The sequence below is a fragment of the Eulemur rufifrons genome, chromosome 16 (genome assembly GCF_041146395.1).
Source record: "Eulemur rufifrons isolate Redbay chromosome 16, OSU_ERuf_1, whole genome shotgun sequence".
Lineage (NCBI taxonomy): Eukaryota > Metazoa > Chordata > Mammalia > Primates > Lemuridae > Eulemur > Eulemur rufifrons.
The window spans coordinates 3,691,356-3,715,252 of NC_090998.1; the positions used below are offsets into that span (position 1 = coordinate 3,691,356).

The 23,897-nt window shown below is 39.2% G+C and overlaps 1 protein-coding gene across 1 annotated transcript in view; it reads left to right on the plus strand.

Moving 5' to 3' along the window:
- The window catches only part of TULP3 (TUB like protein 3), a 62,416-nt gene that overhangs the window by 21,164 nt on the left and 17,355 nt on the right, over positions 1 to 23,897 (plus strand). Inside the window, 1 exon segment of the mRNA XM_069490419.1 lies at positions 15,817 to 15,868. Coding sequence (XP_069346520.1) covers positions 15,817 to 15,868 — 52 coding nt within the window.

Here is a 23,897-nt window from a genome sequence, read left to right on the forward strand (position 1 = left end):
TTGTATAAGTCTTTTATTGGACATATATACTAATTTTTCTTGAGTACATATCTTGGGTACATATCTACAGTACTGTTTTTATTATTAAAAAGAATTCTAGCACTTTAAGAGGCTGAGGCAGGAGGATCACTTGAGGCCAGGAAGTTGAGACCAACTTGGGCAATATAGTGAGACTCCCATCTCTACAAAAATTTTTAAAAATAATTAGCCGAGGATGGTGGCACACACTGTAATCCTGGCTACTCAGGAGGCTGAGGCTGGAGGATCACTTGAGTTTACAGTTACAGTGAGCTATGTTTGTGTCACTACGGTGTAGCTTGGACAATATAGTGAGACCCTGTTTCTAAAAATAAAATTTTTAAAAAAAATTAGCACCCATAATAATTAAAAATAATTAAAATTTTGGCAACAACATGAAGATTCAACAATAGGGGAATAGACTAATAATATGCTATGGTTTGGGCTAAATTTTATGCAGCCATTAAAAACTGTGCTTATAAAATTATTATTATTATTATTATTTTTTTTTTTTTTGTTGAGACAGAGTCTCACTTTGTTGCCCAGGCTAGAGTGAGTGCCGTGGCGTCAGCTTAGCTCACAGCAACCTCAAACTCCTGGGCTTAAGCGATCCTACTGCCTCAGCCTCCCGAGTAGCTGGGACTACAGGCATGCGCCACTATGCCCGGCTAATTTTTTTTTTCTGTATAGATTTTTAGGTGTCCATATAATGTCTTTCTATTTTTAGTAGAGACGGGGTCTCGCTCAGGCTGGTCTCGAACTCCTGACCTTGAGCAATCCACCTGCCTCGGCCTCCCAGAGTGCTAGGATTACAGGCGTGAGCCACCGCGCCCGGCCTAAAATTATTAATGAAGGGAAACATTTATGATGCGTGACATGGAGAAAAGGATGCATAATGATTTGGGTAGCATGTTTTTCTTTACTTTTAAATTTTTCTTTAATGGGAATAAATTACTTTTTTAATTAGAAAAATATATACTTTAAAGGTATGAATGAGGATTATTGTACTTTAGATATTTTAGGCTTTATATGGGCGGTAGCGGATGGTCAAGTTGAACTTTTTTGTATCTTTGGTTATATGACTTTTTGTATTTGAAATCCAGACTTTTCCCAGTTATAGATTGTCTTAGTTTCTGTTGCTATAAAGGAACACCTGAGGCTGAGTAATTTATAAAGGAAAGAGCTTTATTAGGCTAATGGTTCTACAGGCTATACAAGAAGCATGATGCTGGCCGGGGGTGGTGGCTCACACCCGTAATCCCAGCACTCTGGGAGGCTGAGGCAGGAAGATTGCTTGAGCTCAGGAGTTGGAAACCAGCCAGAGTGAGACTCATCCCTAAAAAGAGAAAACTTAGTCGAGCGTGGTGGCACATGCCTGTAGTCTCAGCTACTTGGGAGGCTGCCTCAGGAGGATCACTTGAGCCCAGCAGTTTGAGGTTGCTGTGAACTAGGCTGATGCCAAGGCACTGTAGGCTGGTGACAAAGCGAGACTCTGTCTTTAGAAAAGAAGAAAAAGAAGAAACATGATGTCAGCCTCTGCTTCTGGTGAGGGCCTCTGACTGCTCCTACTCATGGTGGAAGGCAAAAGGGGGACAGTGCATGTGGAGATCACATGGCAAGAGAGAGAGGGAAGAGGTGCGAGACTCTAACTTCAGCTGGGAGATACTAATAGAGCAAGAACTCCTGCACCCCCCTCCTGGGGGGGGTTAATCTATTGATGAGGGATCTGCCCCATGACCCAAACACTACTCATTAGGCCCCACCTCCAACACTGGAAATCAGATTTTTTTTTTTTTTTTTTTTTTGAGACAGAGTCTCGCTCTGTTGTCTGGGCTGGAGTGCGATGGCATCAGCCCAGCTCACAGCAACCTCAAACTCCTGGGCTGAAGCGATCCTACTGCCTCAGCCTCCCCAGTAGCTGGGACTATAGGCATGTGCCACCATGCTGGGCTAATTTTTTCTATTTTTGGTAGAAACGGGGTCTCACTCCTTTTTTTGAGACAAAGTCTCACTCTGTTGCCTGGGCTAGAGTGCTGTGGCGTCAGCCCAGCTCACAGCAGCCTCAAACTCCTGGGCTCAAGCAATCCTTCTGCCTCAGCCTCCTGAGTAGCTGGGACTACCAGGCATGCGCCACGATGCCCTGCTAATTTTTTCTATATATTTTTTAGTTGTCCAGCTAATTTTCTTTCTATTTTTTTTTTTTTTTAGTAGAGATGGGGTCTCGCTCTTGCTCAGGCTGGTCTCGAACTCCTGAGCTCAAGCAGTCCTCCTGCCTTGGCCTCCCAGAGTGCTAGGATTACAGGCATGAGCTACCGTGCCCGGTGCAAAGTATATTTTAATTGCTTTAAAAGGTGATCCCTGTATGTGTGTGTATTTGTATTGTATATGTGTGCTAAATCACATTGAATAATCTATTTATTCTTGTGGCCCACTCTGAACAATTTTTAAAAATTTCTTTTTAATTTTTATTTATTTATTTATTGCTAACAAAGATTGTCAGATAAAGTATTTTTGAATGTCACTGCTCTAATAGGTAGGAAACTGATATAAATATAACATCAGGATATTCAAGACAAGTTCTATAATTTAGAAATGTTTAAAGTGATCTTGAGGTAGAGTGGAAGAAATGATTTACTATGGAGAAATGGAGGACTTCGTGGAGAAAGTGACAATTGAATTTAGGGTAGGCATATATGTATCTATGTGTTTTTTTTCGTTAATCCTGCTTGGGATTCACTAAACTTGTTGAATCTGTGAATTTATGTCTTTCGCCAAACTTAGGGAAATTTCAGTCATTATTTTCCAGTTACATGTATATTAAACTTGTTTATTTTGTCCCACAGGTCCCTGAATCTCTGTTCATTTTTGTTTGTTTGTTTTTGGGCAACAGAGTCTCACCCTGTCGGCCTGGCTAGAGTGCAGTGGCATCATTATAGCTTGCTGCAAACTCAAACTCCTGGGATCAAGTGATCCTCCTGCCTCAGCCTCCTGAGTAGCTAGGACTACAGGTGTGTGCCACCACATCCAGTTAATTTTTTCTATTTTTTTGTAGCGATGGGGTCTCCCTGTTGCTCAGGCTGGTCTTGAACTCCTAACCTCAAGTGATCCTCCCACCTCAGCCTCCCAGAGTGCCAGGATTACAGCCATGAGCTACCATGCCTGGCCTCTGTTCATTTTGTTAAAAATAGTTTTTCTCTCTGTTCTTCAGAATGGATAATTTCTATTGATATGTCATATTTTTCATGTTTCTTTGTATGTAATTTTTTTTTTTTTTTTTTTTTGAGACAGAGTCTCACTGTGTTGCCCGGACTAGAGTGCCGTGGCGTCAGCCTAGCTCACAGCAACCTCAAACTCCTGGGCTCAAGCGATCCTCCTGCCTCAGCCTTCCGAGTAGCTGAGACTACAGGCATGCACCACCATGCCCGGCTAATTTTTTCTATATATATCTTTAGTTGTCCATATAATTTCTTTCTATTTTAGTAGAGATGGGGTCTCACTTTTGCTCAGGCTGGTCTCGAACTCCTGAGCTCAAACGATCCACCCGCCTCGGCCTCCCAGAGTGCTAGGATTACAGGTGTGAGCCACCGCGCCCGGCGTGTATGTAATTTTTGATTGTGTCTTTGACATTATGAATGTGAAGACCCTGGATTTCATTATGTTCCTGTGAAAAGTATTACATTTTTATTTACAGAAGTAGATCATTTGTCTGAACTCTAACTGCAGACTCAGCTAAAAGGTAGCAGCTGAAATCTGACTTTAGTTCTTTTAGTCTTAGGGCAGCCTGGAGTCTGCCTCATGCAAGCAGATATTTGAACAGAGTTTACACACAAAATTTAGGCTCCTCTTTCCCTGGATTTTCTCCTCTCGGAGTTGCCCCCTGTAGTTTCCAGCTATGGTGATTGCCCCAGTCTCTGACTGTGGGTTTCTTTCCCAGTTTTCATTTCTCACTTGGTGCATTTCAGGGCATGCTCTCAGACTTAAAACACAGGGGAGGCTGGGGGCACTCACCTAATACTGTTCTTTTCTTCTAAGTGCCAAGGCCTCCTCTAGCATCTGCTTAGTTTTGGTTGTTCTCCAATATGTTCTTCAGGTAATTATCTTTTATATTTTGTCTGGAGTTATGGGTGTGTTTTGCGGGAGGCTTGGTTTGATAGGTACGTCTTGGACATTATCTTCAGTGGAACCTTCTCAGAATGATTTTGAGGTTTCTAGTCCAGATGTTAGAGATAAATATAAAGAGTTGGGAATTATCAGCCCTGGGGATAGATTAGATGACAGAGGAAGGGCCTGTGAGTCAGCATGTAATCCTGACGAGGATCAAGGTGAATTGAGCAGCAGGAGAAAAGGTACAGGAGTGTAAGTATTGTGAAGCCTGAGACTGTAACTCTTTTGTTAATTCCTGTATCCTTAGTGCCTAATTCAATTATTTGTTGAGTGAATTTAATGAAAGGAGATTGAGTCGCAGTTCGGTAATAGTAGAACCAAGAGGTTTTCTGGAAAACAAGGGAGGAGAGACTTTCCTTGTCAATTACCTCAGAGAAGTCAAGCAGGAACGAGGAATAAAAGCAAGCTATTATTTTTGGCAATTGGAAAGTCTTTGGTGACTGTCCAAATCTTTGGTGAAACTAGAGTTTCAGGAGGATGATAGGGGAGTAAAGCCAGACTGCAGTGAGTTGAGAAGTAAATTGTAGTTGAAATGGTGAAATGAGTGTTGATTAGCCTTATTTAATGATAATGGGAAGTGGAGATGGTTCATATCTTTATAGGTAAATAGGGCCTAGGAAGCTATCTGGTTTAGACTGATTGCTGAGCTGAGGAGGAAGCTACTTAGAGATGGAGAGGCTGGAAATACAGGAGCAATATTCATTGTAATTCTGGGGAAAGAGGAGCTTGAATCAGTGCACTAGTGGCAGGGTTCATCTTATGGAAAAGAAACACTTCTTCTGTGATATTTTTATGGGTAAGGCTGAGGGGAAATGAGAATTTGTTATCAAATTGCCCACCTCACCTCAAGAGAGAAGAGCTCTGTGGCCCTTGGGACCTCTCAGGAGAGGAGTGACAGTAACTGAAGCATAATTCACATTCTGTGTTTCATTCTCCGATCTACATACTGATTTATTTTGCATATTTTGGTGGCAAATATGATCTTAGATCATCTTTGTCTCCAAATATTTATAAAAGGTCTGGAGTATGTACATGGAACACATTTGATAATTTTTGATGTTGGAGATTTTTCATCATTATAGTTTGTAAAAGTTTAAAATACATAGTTTGCACAGGTTTCACATTAAATTGACACTCATGCTGTAGTTGGAACTGGATTGGGAGTTACTTGTTTAATTCCCTTTGTATGTGGATTTAAAAATAGCTTTATTAAGGTGTATGACAAGCATCAAATTCCGTATTTAAACTGTACAAATCATGAGTTTTCACATATGTACATACCTGTGAAAGCATCACTACAGTCGAGATAATGAGTGTGCCCCAAAAGTTTCCTTCTGCCTCTTTATAATCCATCTCTTCTCCTCATCCTCAAATGCTTACTCATATGCTTTTTGTCCCTATTGGTTAGTTTGTATCTTCTAGAATTTTATATACAGACAGTATCTGACTTATGATTGTTCAACTTACAGTATTTCAACTTTTTGATGGTACAAAAGTGATATGCAAAGTAAAAACTATACTTTAAGTATCCATACAAGCATTTGTTTTTTACTTTCAGTACAGTATTTTTTGTTTTGTTTTGAGACAGAGTCTCACTCTGTTGCCCTGGGTAGAGTGTAGTGACATCAGCCTAGCTCACAGCAACCTCAAACTGCTGGGCTCAAGCAATCCTCCTGCCTCAGCCTCCTGAGTAGCTGGTCTACAGGCGCATGCCATGAGGCCTGGCTAATTTTTCTATTTTTAGTAGAGATGGGGTCTTGCTCTTGCTCAGGCTGGTCTCGAACTCCTGAGCTCAAGTGATCCTTGCACCTTGGCTTCCCAGAGTGCTAGGATTACAGGCATGAGCCACCGTGCCTGGCTTCAGTACAGTATTAAATAAATTACATGAGATATTCAATACTTTATTATAAAATAGACTTTATGTTAGAGGATTTTGCCCAACTGTAGGCTAATGTAAGTGTTCTGAGCACATTTAAAGTAGGCTAGGCTAAGCTATGATGTTCAGTAGGTTAGGTATATTAAATGCATTTTTGACTTAATATTTTCAATTTATGATAGGTTTATCAGGATGTAACCCAATCATAAGTAGAAGAATGTCTGTCATCTCACATTATGTTCTCTTTGGTTGGCATTTTTTACTCAGCAAAATGGTGTTGAGATTCATCTGAGTTGTATATCAATAGTTTTTTCCTTTCTATTTCTGAGTAGTTTTCTTCATAAAATTTGTTTATTTGTTTACTGGTGGACAGTTGGGGTGTTTTCAGGTTTTGGCTATTACAAATGAAGCTGCTATGTGCATTTATGTATAGGTTTTTTTGTGGACATATGCTTTCATTTCTTAGATAATTGTCTAGGAGTTAGATGGCTAAATCAAATGGAAGGGATATGTTTAAGTCTTAAGAAGTTGCCAAACTGTCTTCCAAAGTGGCTGTACATTTTACACACAATTGCTGGTTAGCCAGCCCTGTGAGAGTTCAAGTTGCTCCATCCTCACCAACACTTGGTATGGTCAAGTCTTTTAGCCATTCTAGTATGTATGTACTGATATCTCATTGTGGCTTTAATATGCATTATCCTAATGATTAATCATATTGAATATTTCTTCATGTTCTTATTGGACATTTGTATAACTTCTTTTGTGAAATGAATGAATCTTGCCCAATTTTTAATGGGATTCTTTGTCTTAGTATAATCAGTAAGAGTTCTTTAGATTCTAAATAGAAGTCCTTTGTTTGATATATGTTTTGCAAATATTTTCTCTAGTCTGTGGCTTGCCTCTTAATTTTCATAACAATGTCCTTGTAGAACGGAAGTTTTTTATTTGGCTGAATCCCAGTTTGTTGATTTTTAAGTGTGTGAATTTAAGTAAAAGTCATGATCAAACCTATAATTTTTCTCCCAGAGGGTGTTAGATCTTCAATTAAGCATGAATAACTGACTAGATTTAAGAATAAAAATTGGCATCATTTTTTGTAACTATTGTTTTGACGTAAACCTTCTTTTTGTCCTTTATCTTTCCGATAATTCGTTGTCACACATAGCACATTTATTTTTGTTACGCTGAGTTGAACCAAATTTTTATAAATTGTATTTATTTTAACTTTATGCAGGCAGCTAATTACTAAAGGTTTACAGTTATAAATTCCTCTAACTAATATGAACAAATGACCTTATAAGGTGTCCTCTTTATCAATCCACACTAGCACTTCTTGAATTTGTTTGATAAAGTAAGGTAAACCAGTCTTCTCCTTTGTTCTTTTGACTATATCTAACTATGAGGTTGAAAAGTATCAATTTGTGATGTTGTGAAGCAAGATTGTAGTCAGTAAAGGAAGTGTTCACTCAAGTCAGTATTACAAAAGCCACTGCTGCTCGCAGCCTTTATCCGTGCAAGTCTTATCCTGCTGCTTTCTTGGCAAGAGTGGTGTTTACTCTCCAGTACCACAGAAGGAGCCTGTTTAGCCTCCTGCATCACTGGCCAAATTGCAGTTAAGTGCTGATCACAGCATCCTTATCTGGCACAGTGTACGAGGCAGCAAAGAACATTCCCTGATTGTTTAGCGACAGTGGATTTTGTGTTTACTGGCAGCTCGAAAAATTTACTCTTAACAGGCTGTGAGAACTTGACAGGGATGTGGAGAATGTAGAATAATCATAGATTCTGGTGGGTCATTTAATATATTATTGAATGCTTCAGACTATTTAGTAGCATGCTTTGTTGGTTATAGCTCTAGACTAGCAGTGGAATGAATAATGTTTTAAAGTAGGCTTGAAGTTTCTCTGTTATGTGATCTTGGGCAGATTTCCTCATTGTTCATACCATTTCCATTCCCTAGAGATACTGTGAGTATAATTTAAGTGCTAGATTCAAGGGCACAGGAATTTTTAAGTGTACTCAGACCATGACTATAAAATAAACATTTGGTAAAATGTCTATTTTACTTTTTCCTCTAGTTTTTTATTTTGAAAAAATTTAAATTTGCTGAAAAGTTACAAGAAAAGTACAATTGATAATCTTTGCCCTTCACCTAGATTAATTACTTAATATTTTTTAGTACTTCACTTTTAGAAATCTTTTTAATTAGAAGTGTAGAAAAGTTGTAAACATATTAGGGAATTCCTATATACTTTTCACCAAGTTTTCCCCAATGTTAACATCTTATATAAGCATAGTGCCATTATCAAAACCAGGAAATTTATATCCACTCAGTGCTGTTAACTAATGAACTAAGGCCTTATTTGATTTTTGGTAGTTTTCCCACTAATGTCTCTTTTCTAGTCCAGAATTCAAATCCAGGATCCTGTGCTGTACGTAGTTGTCATGTCTCCTCAGTCTCCTCCGATTTGCATCTTTCTGTGCCTTTACAGATCTTGATGCTTTTGAAGAATACTGGCCAGTTATTTTATAGAATGTTCATCAATTTGGGCTTGTCTAGTGTTTCGTTGTGATTAAATTAGGATTGTGTGTTTTTGGTGAGAACACCACAGATGTGGTGCTGTGCCCTTCTCCGTGCATCCTATTGGGAGGAGTTTGATGTCCCTATGACTTATCACTAGAGATGTTAATCTTAATCACTCATTAAGGAGCTGTCTCCCAGGTTTCTCCACTAATAACATTACTATTTTTCCCTTTGTGATGACAAGATCATCTTTTGGGAAGTGCTGTGGTGGGAAGGAGTGTGTCTCCCCTCCTGCAAATGAGCATGTTGCAGATCTAATCACCAAAGTGGTGGTGTTAGAAGGTGGGACTTTGGGGAGGCGATCAGGCCATGAGGGTGGAGCCCTCATGAATGGGATTAGTGCCTTTACAAATAAAAAATCCCATAGAGCTCCTTTGCCCATTCCACCAAATCTGCTCGCCCCTTGACCTTGGACTTCCCAGCCTCCAGAACTGTGAGGAATAAATGTTTGCTGTTTATGAGCCACCCCGTTTGTGATATTTTGTTATAGTAGTCCGAATGGACTCAGACAGGGAGATACTTTGAGACAATGCAAATAATCCTGTTTCTTATCATACTTTCACCCATTTTTTTTTACCACCCATTGATGATTCTTGCCTGTAACAGTTATTACTGTGGTGTTTGCCTAATGGTGATTTTCTGTTTCCATTATTCCTTTTATCTTTATTAATTGGATTTTTTTCTATAAAAGAGAACTGTCCCTTCTCCTCGCTTACTTGTTCTTTTGTTTATTTATTCATATCATATGGACTTACGGATACTCAGAGAAGTATTGCTCTCCTCCCTACCTTATTACCCTGTTCCTGTTCCCTCATTATGTCTACCCCAGTCCTACTCAGAAAAGCATTCTCTTAAATAACCACAATAAACTAATCACACACGGGAACTTAACATTAATATAAACTCTTTTCTAATATACAATTCATAATCGGATATCCTCAGTGTACCCATAATAGTCTCTTTGCTATGTTTGTTTTGGTCTAGAATTCAAGGATTATTGATATATTTGGTTTACAGAAAGCTCTTTAATCTCTTTTACTTTAACCTAGAACAGTTCTTCAGTCCTTTTTGGGGGGGGATGGGGGGTGGTGTCTTGTTTGGTATCAACATTTTTAAAGAGTCCTGACAAATGTTTTGCAAAGTTGCCCTCCATTTGGGTATGTTTCCTCCTGAATAAATTCAGGTTAAACATGTTTGGCAGGAATATTGCATGCATTTTATTGCGCTGTTCTCAGTGTTACACGTGGGGGCACCTGTTGTCAGTCTGTCCTGGTGCAGTTGATGTGTCCCGTTACTGGGTTAAGGTGATGTCTATCAGATTCTTTCATTGTCCTGTTACCTTTTCCTCTTTGTGATTAATATAATCTGTGGGGAGATACATGAGATTATGTCAAATATTACACTCAAAGGTTTAGCATCCATTGATGTTTCTTGCAAGAATCAATTAATGTGGTGATAAAATGGTGATACTCTATTTTTATCATTTTTTCTACATTTATTAGTTGGTATTCTGTAAAGAAGATCTTTGTTATCCATATCCTTTGTTATGTTTATTAGAATCATATGGACTGATGTTTTCTTTTTTTATAGCAGCTTTATTGAGATATAATTCATATACCATATAATTCACCCTTTTAAAGTTTGTAATTCAATGATTGTTAGTATAGTTACATATAGACACGTGCAATCATCACCATAGTCAATTTTAGGACATTTTCATCACCTCAAAAAGCTACCCCATGCCCTTTAGCTACATCTGCTAACTCCCATCCCTCCAAACCCAAAGCAGCCACTAATCTTTCTGTCTCTATAGATTTGCCTATTCAGGACATTTCATAAAAATAGTAATAGAATCACATGTAGTGTTTTGTGACTGGCTTCTTTTACTTAGCATGTTTTCAAGGTTCGTCCATGTTTCAGTACTTACTGCTTTTTATGGCTACATAATATTCCATTGTGTGGTTGTACCACGTTTGGTTTCCATTTATCAGTTGATGGACATTTAGCCATCTTTTTGGCTTTATGAATAGTATTGCCATGAAAATTCATGTATACACAACAATGTAAATGTATTTAACACTACTGAACTATACACTTCAAAATGGTTAAGATGGTAAATTTTATGTATGTGTTTTTTGTCATAACAAAAAAAGAAAAAGTTATGGAATGTCCATATGATAGAACATTATTTAGCCATTTAATGTTATATTTAAACAACCTTTTTAATAACATTAAAAGATACTTATGGTATAATCTTAAGTTAAAATGATTGAAATATTTCAAATATATAAAAATTTTATTATTTTTTTATTTTTTTATTTCAGCTTATTATGAGGGTACAAAAGTTTAGGTTATGTATATTGCCCATGCCCCCCCACCCCCCAAATATATAAAAATTTGTTTAAATATTTGGAAAGATATTTTCTGAAATGTTAGTGATTATCTTTTTTTTTTTGAAAAAAAGGAAATTGCTATGTGTATTCTTTTGTGTGTTGCCTCTTTTGTTTAACATTATGTTTATGATCTATTCATGTTTTTGTGTTAGAGTGAAGTTTATTTTTATTGATCTATGACATTTCATTGTATGACTGCATCAGAAATTTTTATCCATGGTGGTGCTCACCTGTAGTCCCAGCTACTTGGGAGGCTGAGGCAGGAGGATGGCTTGAGCCCAGGAATTTGAGGTTGCTGTGAGCTATGATGATGCCACTGCACTCTGGCCAGGGTGATAGAGTGAGACTCTGTCTCAAAAAAACAAAACAAAATAAAACAAAAATTTTTATCCACCTTACTGTTGATAGATACTTGCTTTGTTTTCAGTTCATCTAGTGACTCTCAAAAGTATGTATATAGGAGTGGATAGGGTCATACTTTTAGCAGACTTTTACCAAATATTTGGTAGGTGAATAAGCGAATAATAGTACAGAAGGATTAGGAAAAATGTCTGGTGTCCATAAGCAAAGATCGCTGGAATGGGGCACATTCTCAGAAAATTCTCTGCATGTGCCCTTCTTCACTGTAGACTTTGGCTGGTGGTAACCAGAGAATAGTTCAGGAGAATAGTGTTCTGTGAGCACTATCATCTGCCACACTAAGTGTTTCTGTGTTTCTCTACGATGTATGTTTAGGGTTTCCACCGTTTAGACTGAGTTAATACGAAATTTTCTGTGAGAAAAATGGGAGGAAAAATAGTAATTCTATTTGTTTTATTCTGTAGGAATTCTGTTTCATGTTAATTTACTAACCAGGCTTGGTTAGGCTTGCTACTCCTACTTTGAAATGAAGGAGAGAGAATATTAAAGGGAAAAAAATGCAAATTTAGTAAGACTATATTCCGGTTTAGACTAGAAATCCTAGTTCATATTGAATATACATCTATAAAGTATCTTTATTTTTGCTAAGTTACAGGCTTTTTTTTTTTTTTAATTAGAGATAGGGTCTCTCGCTCTGTCACTGAGGCTGGAGTGCAGTGGCACAGGCACAGCTCACTGCAACCTCCAACTCCTGGCCTCAAGTGATCCTCCTGCGTCAGCCTCCCAAAGTGCTGGGATTATAGGCACATCTACCATACTCTGCCAATATTTGCTAAATTAATAATTAAAAGAATTCAGGGAAAGTATAGCTTTTGATATATAGGAAGTATTTAAATGTTACAATTATATTTCTATTTATTGTCTCTTCTGTTCAAGTCAAAATGCTTTCATTATGCCGTTTGTTTAGGTTGTCTGTTGAGCTTGCCCAGGCTTGATGAAAGGAATTAAGTGGTGTCTAGATACACATTAAAGACACGCCTGTTTTTTTTCACTATTAGAGGCCTTAAGGAAATGTTTGAGGACTTTAGTTATGTGTCAGATTTTACCATTTTTGAGGAGGTTTTAGCATTTGGGAGAAGGGGAATTAGTATTTTTTTCTCATTCCAGAAGGCATCACAGTTTTGGTTCAGTGTTGAGGACAATTAATTGAAGGAAAAGAAAATTCACAGCAGCAACCATTTGAAAATACTAGTCCATTAACACTAGATTCTTTTTTCCAAGTTACCTTTTCCTATATAATGTTCATAATTTTTTGACTTAGTCATTTAATATAAAACTTTTTCAAGTTTATATTAACAACCACTGAATACCAGTAATTAATGGTAGTACTGTATTAATACTAGTAGCGCTGTATTAATGAAGGATTTTTAAATTTAGGACTTAAAAATATGTGAATGAGGATAAAAACATTAAGGAAAACATAGGAACATATCTAAAAGAGGCCAGGCATGGTGGCTCACGCCTGTAATCCTAGCACTCTGGGAGGCTGAGGTGGGAGGATTGCTCGAGGTCAGGAGTTCAAGACCAGCCTGAGCAAGAGCGAGACCCCATGTCTACTAAAAAATAGAAAGAAATTAACCGGACAACTAAAAATATATAGAAAAAGTTAGCTGGGCATGGTGGCGCATGCCTGTAGTCCCAGCTACTCGGGTGGCTGAGGCAGGAGGATCACTTGAGCCCAGGAGTTTGAGGTTGCTGTGAGCTAGGCTGATGCCATGGCACTCTAGCCCGGGCAACAGAGTGAGACTCTGTCTCAAAAAAAAAAAAAAAAAAAAGAAACACAAGGGCCACAAAGTTGAGGCCAGAAGGATATCATGTCTAACATTTTTGTTTGCCCCTTTATTTATTTTAAATTTTTTATTTTTAATTATTATGAGTACATAATAGTTGTATTGTTTTCCCCTCTTTTGAGCTGGGAGAAAAGACATGATTTATTGACTACCAGTGTTTTTTGTTTTGTTTTTTTAAACATAAAAGTTATGAGGAAATTAATAGAGGGCACTGTTGGAAAATCAGAAAGCACCTGCACATCTGTGTCTGAGGGGTTACTAAACCTGCTTGCAGATGATTAGGCAGGAAGAGTTTTGGAGATAGTATGAAAATTCCAAGTTGTTATGCATTATTAAAATGCATAAAACCATCTAAAATGTAGGAATGTTGTGGTAAATCATTAAACCATGGATAGATTCTTTGGTGTATTTACCCCAAATGTAGCAAATGTTTCCCTTTGCAGTCATGGAATTTGTCTTCTTCTTCTTTGTTTTTTTTTTTTTTTTTTTGGTGAGACAGAGTCTCGCTCTGTTGCCCAGGCTAGAGTGCTGTGGCGTCAGCCTAGCTCACAGCAACCTCACACTCCTGGTGGGCTCAAGCAATCTTCCTGCCTCAGCCTCCTGAGTAGCTGGGACTACAGGTGCACACCATGACACCCAGCTAATTTTTTGTTTCTATTTTTAGTTTTCTAGCTAACTTTTCCTATTTTTAGTAGAGATGGGGTCTCCCTCTTGCTTAGGCTGGTCTCGAACTCCTGACCTCAAGTGATCCTCCTGCCTTGGCCTCCCAGAGTGTTGGGATTACAGGCGTGAACCACCATGCCCAGCCAGAATTTGTCTTCTTAAATAGGACTGTGTATTTCCAGTTTGTTTGACAATAAGCTCCCAGTAAAAATTTATAATTTAAATAATTGAGAACGATTTCTGCATTGTTTCATACTTTACTGTTTCTAAGAATGCTGAATCACAAAATAAAATCTTAAATTAGGAAACTGTCAAACATGGAAAAGACTTCAGAGTCAGTTAAAAAATGTTGAAAAGAGAGGCTGGGCATGGTGGCTCACACCCGTAATCCCAATGCTCTGGGAGATCAAGGCAGGAGGACCACTTGAGCCCAGGAGTTTGAGGTTGCAGTGAGCTATTAATATGATGACCCCACTGCACTCTAGCCAGTGCTACACAGCAAGACTCTGTCTCAAAAAGAAAAAAAAAAAAAAGCTCAAAGGGTCTGGTTTATCAACTGAAGATAGTTTTGATTCAATTTTTGTTTCTTTTTCTTCCTTCAAACAAATCTGTCTCCCAGTGATATTAAATCTTGTCTGTTTATTCACACTTTGATTACTGGCATAGTAAGTGTTATTAATGGCAAACTTGGAGAGTAAGTTACATGACTTGCCCAGACCTTAAGGCGATCAATGGGCTCTAGTAAGATGCTATACACAGTTTAATTTTCCCTTTCTTAGAATAAGCTCCAAAAAGAAGTGAAATATACTTGATTTTTTAGGCATAATTTGAACTCTAGCAAGAGACCAGGATTAGGGTCTGTTTCTGCTGTTTAACCTTCCACACAACTCTCCAAGCTCTGTTTCTTCATCTTCAAAGTGTGAAAAATAATGGTACCTAGTTCATAGGATTGTTTTGAGGAATGAATACTGTAATGTGTATAAAATACTTAGCTGTGTGTTCAGAGCATAATGCATACTCCATACATGGTTTAAAACAAAAAGAAGGCCAGGCATGGTGGCTCACGCCTGTAATCCTAGCATTCTGGGAGGCCGAGGCGGGAGGATCGCTCTAGGTCAGGAGTTTGAAACCTGCCTGAGCAAGAGCAAGACCCTGTCTCTACTAAAAATAGAAAGAAATGATCTGGACAGCTAAAAATATATAGAAAAAATTAGCCGGGCATGGTGGCTCATGCCTGTAGTCCCAGCTACTTGGGAGGCTGAGGCAAAAGGATCACTTGAGCCCAGGAGTTGGAGGTTGCTGTGAGCTAGGCTGACGCCACGGCACTCTACCCTGGGCAACAGAGCAAGACTCTGTCTCAAAAAAAAACCAAAAAGAAATGGCTGCATGCATGGAGTCTGTGCTGTCATCTTTTTCTTATCTTTTGGGTATTTCAGCCCTCTCAGGTCCTCTATGGAATGAGTTTGTCATTAAGGATTGAGTCCTCTCTCAGTCAGTGTGGGCAGGATCTAGAAACTGATACTTTATTTAAGGCAGAATTGATTGGTTCCATGCTGGACGTGGTGGCGAGAGCCTGTAGTCCCAGCTACTTGGAAGGCAGAAGTGGGAAGATCGTCTGAGGCTGGGAGTTCAAGACTAGCCTGGACAACATAGCGAGACCCCATCATTAAAAAAAATTTTAAAAACAAAAAATTAGCTGGACGTGGCAGCACACACCCGTAGTCCCAGCACTTGGTAGGCTGAGGCAGGAGGATCCCTTTAGCCCAGGAGTTTGAGGTTGCAGTGTGCTATGATGATGTGACTGCACTCTAGGAAGGGTGATCGAGCAAGACCCTGTCTCAAAAAATAAAGTAAAATATAAAGGATTTGCTTTTTACATGTTTTCTTTCCTTTATTTTATTAAAATAGTGCCTTTGAAGATGAGACCATGAGGCTTCGACAGCTGAAACTAGATAATCAGGTGGGTAGAGTCTCTTCTTTTGAAATGGGTGGCCAGCTATGTTGACAGTGAAGCTGGTGGTCTTGGCTCTGCAGGCTTGGCGGGGCCATGGAAAGAAGAGTGGCTATGACAAGACCGGCGTGCTTTGAGGATATCAGCAATAAAACTTACCTTGGATTTATAATCACTGAAAATTCCTTTGTACTTTTGTAAGAATTAGAAGAATGTTAACATTGTATTAATGTAGTAAATTGGTTTCTCCTACCTTAAATACCTCTCTACACTGTAATTTCATTTAACTGCAAGATTGTTTTCTTATCCTAAAATGCAGGTCTGTGTTTGCTGCTATGCTACTTAACAACCTCCATTGCTACGGAATAATTTTCTTCACAGCCCTAGTCCCAGTTTTTAGTTAAACATTTTTTTATGTGTGTGGGCAATGGTTTTACTTATGTTCGCTTCCTCCACTAGACTAAGTTCCAGGAGAAGAGGAACCAAATGTGTTTTTGGTAACCAGTATATCAGAAGTTTCTGGCATAGGGCTGGGTATATAACAATCCATTAGATATTTGAATGAAGGAAGAAATAAATGAACAGTTTTATATTGTTTCATGGTATGATCATTATGGTTAGGCAGCTTAGAACCTATACTCAATATGCTTTCATATTTGCTTTTTTATATGAATGTTTTCTAATGTAGGATCATTAACAGTCAAGATGTCTGTATTCTCTAGGGGACTAAAAGCCTCTAAAGTTTTATCTTCTTTATGTTGCTGGTGGAATTAATGATGGGACTTCTGGCCTAATAAATTACTAGAAAGGTAGAACTATCTTTTCTGTTCTATTCTAGACAGAGTGTCGATTTGTTGCCCGGGCTAGAGTGAGTGCCATGGCGTCAGCCTAGCTTACAGCAACCTCAAACTCCTGGGCTCATGTGTTTCTCCTGCCTCAGCCTCCCAAGTAGCTGGGACTACAGGCACGAGCCACCACGCCCCGCTAATTTTTTGTTTCTATTTTTAGTTGACTGACTAATTTTTTTTTTCTATTTTTAGTAGAGATGGGGTCTCACTCGTAATCAGGCTGGTCTTGAACTCCTGACCTCAAGCGATCCTCCTGCCTTGGTCTCCCAGAGTGCTAGGATTACAGGCATGAGCCACGGCACCTGGCCTGGAATAATTTAAAAGTAGGAAAGAAACTAATTTGCTATGATAATGGAACAGTTCTGAGATATATATGTTTTTATATATATATATATATACACACACACACACACACACAGACACATACATATACATGCACACTTATTCCCCCCACCCGCAAGATCAGCATGATTGTGATCAGCCCTTTATTTTCTTCATTCCATTGTGTAGCAAACTGTATTTAGGGGGAAGTGACCACAAAAATTTACATCTTTGATTTATTTTTATTCATATTTATTCATAGACATCCTAATGTTATAAGGCCAAATGGTACATACTTTGCTAACATTAAAAGAAAGCTATGGTTCATTTATCAAGTATAAAACATTAGTTTTTGAATTTTGCATATAGATATATTTTCTGAAGTTTTTAAAAGGTAGCCCTGGCTGGGCGTGGTGGCTCACACCTGTAATTCTAGCATGCTAGGAGGCCGAGGCGAGTGGATCTCTCAAGCTTAGGAGTTTGAGACCAGACTGAGCAAGAGCAAGACTCTGTCTTTACAAAAAATATAAAAATTAGCTGGCATCGTGGTGTGCACCTGTAGTCCCAGCTACTCGGGAGGCTGAGGCAGAAAGATCGCTTGAGCCCAGGAGTTTGAGGTTGCTATGAACTAGGCTGATGCCATGGCACTCTACTCAGGGCAATGGAGTGAGACTCTGTCTCCAAAAAAACAAAAAGGTAGCCCCAATATTTTATAATTTTTATTCTTTTCAGTGAGAATACTACATATGGTGTATATGTGGTATAAATGTGGAGACTTTTGTAAACCTTTTTATAGCACAGATTTTTGAAAAGTATGTTTACTTTTTAAAATTATTTTTGTAGGTAATAAAAGCATATGGTAAGAATTCAAATACTACAAAAAAGATTTTTTTTTTTTTTTTTTTTTTTTTTTGAGACAGAGTGTCGCTTTGTTGCCCTGGCTAGAATGAGTGCCATGGCGTCAGCCCAACTCACAGCAACCTCAAACTCCTGGGCTCAAGCAATCCTACTGCCTCAGCCTCCCGAGTAGCTGGGACTACAGGCATGCGCCACCATACCCGGCTAATTTTTTCTATATATATATTTTAGTTGTCCATATAATTTCTTTCTATTTTTAGTAGAGACGGGGTCTCGCTCTTGCTCAGGCTGGACTCGAACTCCTGACCTTGAGCGATCCACCCGCCTCGGCCTCCCAGAGTGCTAGGATTACAGGCGTGAGCCACCACGCCCGGCCTCAAAAAAGATATTTGATGGAAAGTCTCTGTCCCTCTACTTGGCCCAGTTCTTTACCAGAGGCCGCCACTGATTTCCAGTGTATCCTCCAGAGATAGTGAATGAATCTAAAGACTTAAAATTTATAGAAATTTTTTTTTTTTTTTTTTTTTTTTTTTTTTTTTTTTTTTTTTTTGAGACAGAGTCTCACTCTGTTGCCCGGGCTAGAGTGAGTGCCGTGGCTTCAGCCTAGCTCACAGCAACCTCAAACTCCTGGGCTCAAGCGATCCTCCTGCCTCAGCCTCCCGAGTAGCTGGGACTACAGGCATGTGCCACCATGCCCGGCTAATTTTTTGTATATATATATTTTAGTTGTCCATATAATTTCTTTCTATTTTTAGTAGAGACGGGGTCTCACTCTTGCTCAGGCTGGTCTCGAACTCCTGACCTCGAGCAATCCACCCGCCTCGGCCTCCCAGAGTGCTAGGATTACAGGCGTGAGCCACCACGCCCGGCCAGAAATTTTTAAAAATTAAAAAATAATCTTTGGATGTGATGTATAAATTTTGATGTTAAATAGCATATGAGCACACTTTTAGAACCCTGAAATGCGACCATGCAGATAAGGAGGAGGCTGCTCAGCATGGGGTAGAGGATGGGATAGAGGAACGTCCACAAGTGCAAGCTGCGCGTTCCGAGGGTGTGTAACAAGAAAGGCAGAACCACATAATGAATAAAACACTGGGTGGGAACCAGAAAGCTTTGGTTCCAGTTCCAGTTCTAGCTCTACCATTAATTAGCTGTGTGATTTTTAGATAAGGCCCTTAAACTCGATGGGCCTCAGTTATTTCATCTGTAAAGTGAGTTTAGACTGGTTAAAATAATGGAATGTTAGAAAGGATCTTAAAGTATCTTAAGTTAGGGAGAATAGAGATGGAGGTATATTGAGGAAAGGGTAGGTTGCAGCTCAGCCTAGGCCTCATAAGCAAGCAGTGTCTTGGTGGGAGCTTCACAGTCCAGAGCACGCCATCCTGCCCGAGGCATACAGTTGCATGCCATCAGTGGTGCCCGCTGACAATGATTGGCAATAGAGGTCAGAGGGGCTGGGGAAACCCTGCCCCAGATATATATTAGATCAGACTCTTAGGAATTCTACTATGGGAATGTCCCATTGGTTGAGAGTCACTGGTCATGAGCTTTGTAAGAAATAGTTTGCTAAGAGTGACCAAAGTTAGTCTCAAGAGGATTGGTTCACATTAGCCAATCTCCTCAGTGATGACTCTAAACCAGGGAATTAATTTCTAGTGAACTGTGTACCAGAATCAGTGGGTCATCACATTCTCAATAGAATAGTCTGTGCAGAGTTTGCAATCAGAAGGTGGCTTGGTGTGTTTGAAATCAGAGCAAGTAGAGTTTGTAAAATGATCTTTACAGTGAACATCATTAATATGTAATGATTTAATTAATTCATCTCTTCTGAAGGGCTATACCTGTCAAAGGAAGGAGACACATGAGTATCTGGCCAGGGCACTCTCCCTGACTTGGATAGTATTGGAGACACAGGGTAAATCTTGCTCTTTGGCTCTACCTTCCCTATTTCCATATAGAACATTCCCCTTCTCGTAACTCATTCTTTCATCATCCAGGCCACAGTATTATTGATTAGCTTACAGTTTGCTGTCCATCATGTTTTCCTGATGTTCTTATCTTAGAACTTAATGTTTAAAAACCTTACATTTTCAGATAATTTACATGCGGCTATTTTGTCCTATATCGATTTTGTTTTGTTTTGTTTTGTTTTTGAGACAGAGTCTTGCTCTGTCTCCCAGGCTGGAGTGCAGTGGCACACTCATAGCTCACTGCAACCTCCAACTCCTGGGCTCAAATGGTCCGCCTGCTAAGTAGCTGGGAGCCTGGCTGATTTTTTAAAAATCATCTTTTGGGCCGGGCGCGGTGGCTCACGCCTGTAATCCTAGCACTCTGGGAGGCCGAGGCGGGTGGATTGCTCAAGGTCAGGAGTTCGAGACCAGCCTGAGCGAGACCCCGTCTCTACTAAAAATAGAAAGACATTATATGGACAACTAAAAATCTATATAGAAAAAATTAGCCGGGCATAGTGGCGCATGCCTGTAGTCCCAGCTACTTGGGAGGCTGAGGCAGTAGGATCGCTTAAGCCCAGGAGTCTGAGGTTGCTGTGAGCTAAGCTGACGCCACGGCACTCACTCTAGCCTGGGCAACAAAGTGAGACTCTGTCTCAACAAAAAAAAAAAAAAAAAAAAAATCATCTTTTGTATAGAGACAGGGTCTCACTATGGTGTCCAGGCTGGTCTCAAACTCCTGGCCTCAAGCTATCCTCCCACCCCCGCCCACCGAATCTCCCAAAGTACTGGGATTACAGATATGAGCCACCACACCTGGCCTCATATAGATTTTTAAACAGCTTTATTGAGATATAATTCATCATACCATCAATATACACTGAGATAAAGTATAGAAATGATTTTTAAATCTCATATAAATGGAATCACACAATATGTGCTCTTTTGTATCTGGCTTCTTTGACTTAGGATCAGGTTCATCCGTGTTGTAGAATATATCATTACTTTATTCCTTTTTATTGTCGGATAACATAATGGTATATGTATATACCACATTTTGTTTATTCATCCATCAGTTGATGGAATTCGGGTTGTTTCTACTTTTTAACTATTATAAATAAGGCTGCTCTGAATATCTGTGTGCAAGTTTTTGTGTGGACATGTTATCACTTCTCCTAGGTGTATACCCAGGAGCAGAATTGCTGGGCAATGTAGTAACTCTGTGTTAAACATTTTAAGGAACTGCCAGGCTGTTTTCCAGGAGGCTGAGCCATTTTACATTGCCATCAGCATTGTATGATGCTTGCTTCCAGTTTTTCCACATTCTTACCAACACTTGTTATTGTCTGTCTTTGATTTAGAGCCATTTTAGTGGGTGTGAAGTAACACCTCATTGTAGTTTTGATTTACATTACCATAATGATTAATGATGTTGAACATTTTTTATCTGCTTAGTGGCCATTTGTATATCCTCTTTTAAAATTAAAAAAAAATTGACACATAATAACTGTACATATTTGTGAGGTATATAGTGATGTTTCAGTACATACAATGTATAGTGACTAGTTCAGGATAATTAGCATACCCATCATCTCAAACATTTATCATTTCTTTGAGTTGGGAACATTTTAAATCGTCTCTTCTAGCTATTTTGAAATATACAATAAATTATTGTTAACTGTAGTCACCCTACTATGCTATTGAACACTAGAACGTATTCTAACTGTTTATATGTGGTGCATTTTGAGTTAATTTTTGTGTATGCTGTGAGATGGGGTTTTTGCATGTGGACATCCAGTTGTTCCAACACCATTTATTGAAATACTTTACCATTCAGTATATTTTGCTTTTATTTTTATTTTTTAAATTTTAAATTTAATTTTATTTTTTATTTGTTTTGAGACAGACTCTCACTTTGTTGCCTGGGCATGAGGGCAGTGGCATGATCATAGCTCACTGCAACTTAAACTCCTGAACTCAAGCAGTCCTCCTGCCTCAGCCTCCCAAGTAGCTAGGACCATAGGCATGCACCACCTTGCCAAGCTAATTTTTCTACTTTTTGTAGAGACAGGGTCTCACTATGTTTCTCAGACTGGTCTTGATCTCCTGACCTCAGGCAGTCCTCCTGCTTAGACCTCCCAAAGTGCTAGGATTACGGGCATGGGCCACTGTGCCTGGCCTATTTTGCTTTTTTTTTTTTTTGAGACAGAATTTTACCCTGTTGCCCGGGCTAGAGTGCCATGGCGTCAGCCTAGCTCACAGCAACCTCCAACTTCTGGGCTCAAGCAATCCTCCTGCCTCAGCCTCCCGAGTAGCTGGGACTACAGGCACGTGCCACCATGCCCGGCTAACTTACATATATATATATATATATATATATATGTATGTATACACACACACACACACACACACACACACACATATATTTTTTTAGTTGTTCCTATAATTTCTTTCTATTTTTAGTAGAGATGGGGTCTCGCTCTTGCTCAGGCTGGTCTTGAACTCCTGACCTCGAGCGATCCACCCGCCTGGGCCTCCCAGAGTGCTAGGATTACAGGCATGAGCCACTGCTCCTGGCCTGCTTTTATTTTTACTGGTTTCACTAGGACATTCTTATTTTCAGGGTATGTGGGCACCTTAGCTGGCTACAAAACATAAATATGTTCTGATTCTTGCTATGATATTACAGATGGATGTACATTAGGTAGCGAACCCATACGCCATCTGGTGGAAAATGGATTAAAGTACAACATAGTCCCTTTGGGTTTCTCGTCTATTTGTATATATCCTTTTAAGAGAGGTCATCAATACCCTGAAATGATATTTTAAGAAAGTCTAATTTAAAACTTTTAGTCTTGTCTTCCTATGATTTCACTTTGTGTACAGGGAGATTAGATATTTTTAGCCAAACCAATAGACCCCAAGTGACCAGCCTGATCTTGCTGGCTGTACTCTGTGGTTAGTCTGTTCCAAGAGGGTCAGGACGGATGTAGCTTTAGCCCATCACCTCTGGGGTGATTCCTTCTCTTAGAAAATGGAGAATCAGGTCAAGCTGTCATTAATTTGAGGCTTGCCTGAGCTTTATTATTTAATGGACAAAGTTCTTTGGTGGAAATTTCCCCCTATCTAATTTCCTTTATTTCTTCATTTTTTATTTTGACATCACTATTCAATATTTTGCCCCTCGGAATAGTAAAACATACCACCAGATTCTTGAGAAGGTAGATTTTGAGTTATTGTTTAATTCCCAAGGGAATTGGGGTTTTTATCAACCTAAGTATCCATCAAGGAATTGGGAAACTTAAAGGGGGTTAAATTTTAGTTTATGTGACCAGCCTGAAGAGACAGTAAATATGAAGTAAGGAAAACATGAGAAACTGCCACATCTGACCTGTGTGGCCACAGCCTCAAATTAATGATAGCTGCTTTTCTGATTCTCAATTCTCTGAGCAAAGGAATCACCCTAGAGGTGATGGGCTAAAGCTACGTTATGACCCCCTTAGAGTAGGCTGACTGACCACGGAGTACAGTCCTGAAGGCTAAAGATTTCAGTTTCATGTAGGACCGCGCACAGTCAGCTTTGGCTGTCTTCCTGGTTCCCTGGCCTTCCCCTCTCGTGGGAAGGAGTCCTTTGCTTATGTAGCCTCATTTAAAGCACTCTTAGCTTTTCAGGGAGGTAAAAATATAAATGAAATATGAATTGACATTGTTACATTCAAACCTAATTATCACTTCTCTTCTCCGCCACCCAAACTGTGACAGTTTTCACCAACATGGCAGCTTGTGCATAGGTCGATATTTGATGATTTTTTCTTACAAACTTGAACAATGATAGGATATATTCAGTGTTGTAACGTAGTAGCTGTTTTCCTGAAGTTTACAGTTTGAGTCTACGGTTGTTTTTCTTGTTGTTGGTCTAAATGAGTTCGATGGGCGTTGAGGCTGACAGAGAGGCTTCCCCAGATACCTTGGCAGAATCACCATGGGTGGTCAGTGAACTGGATGTACCCAGGTCCTTTGGCACAGACTCACACTAGTTAAACTCACACCAGTAAATTA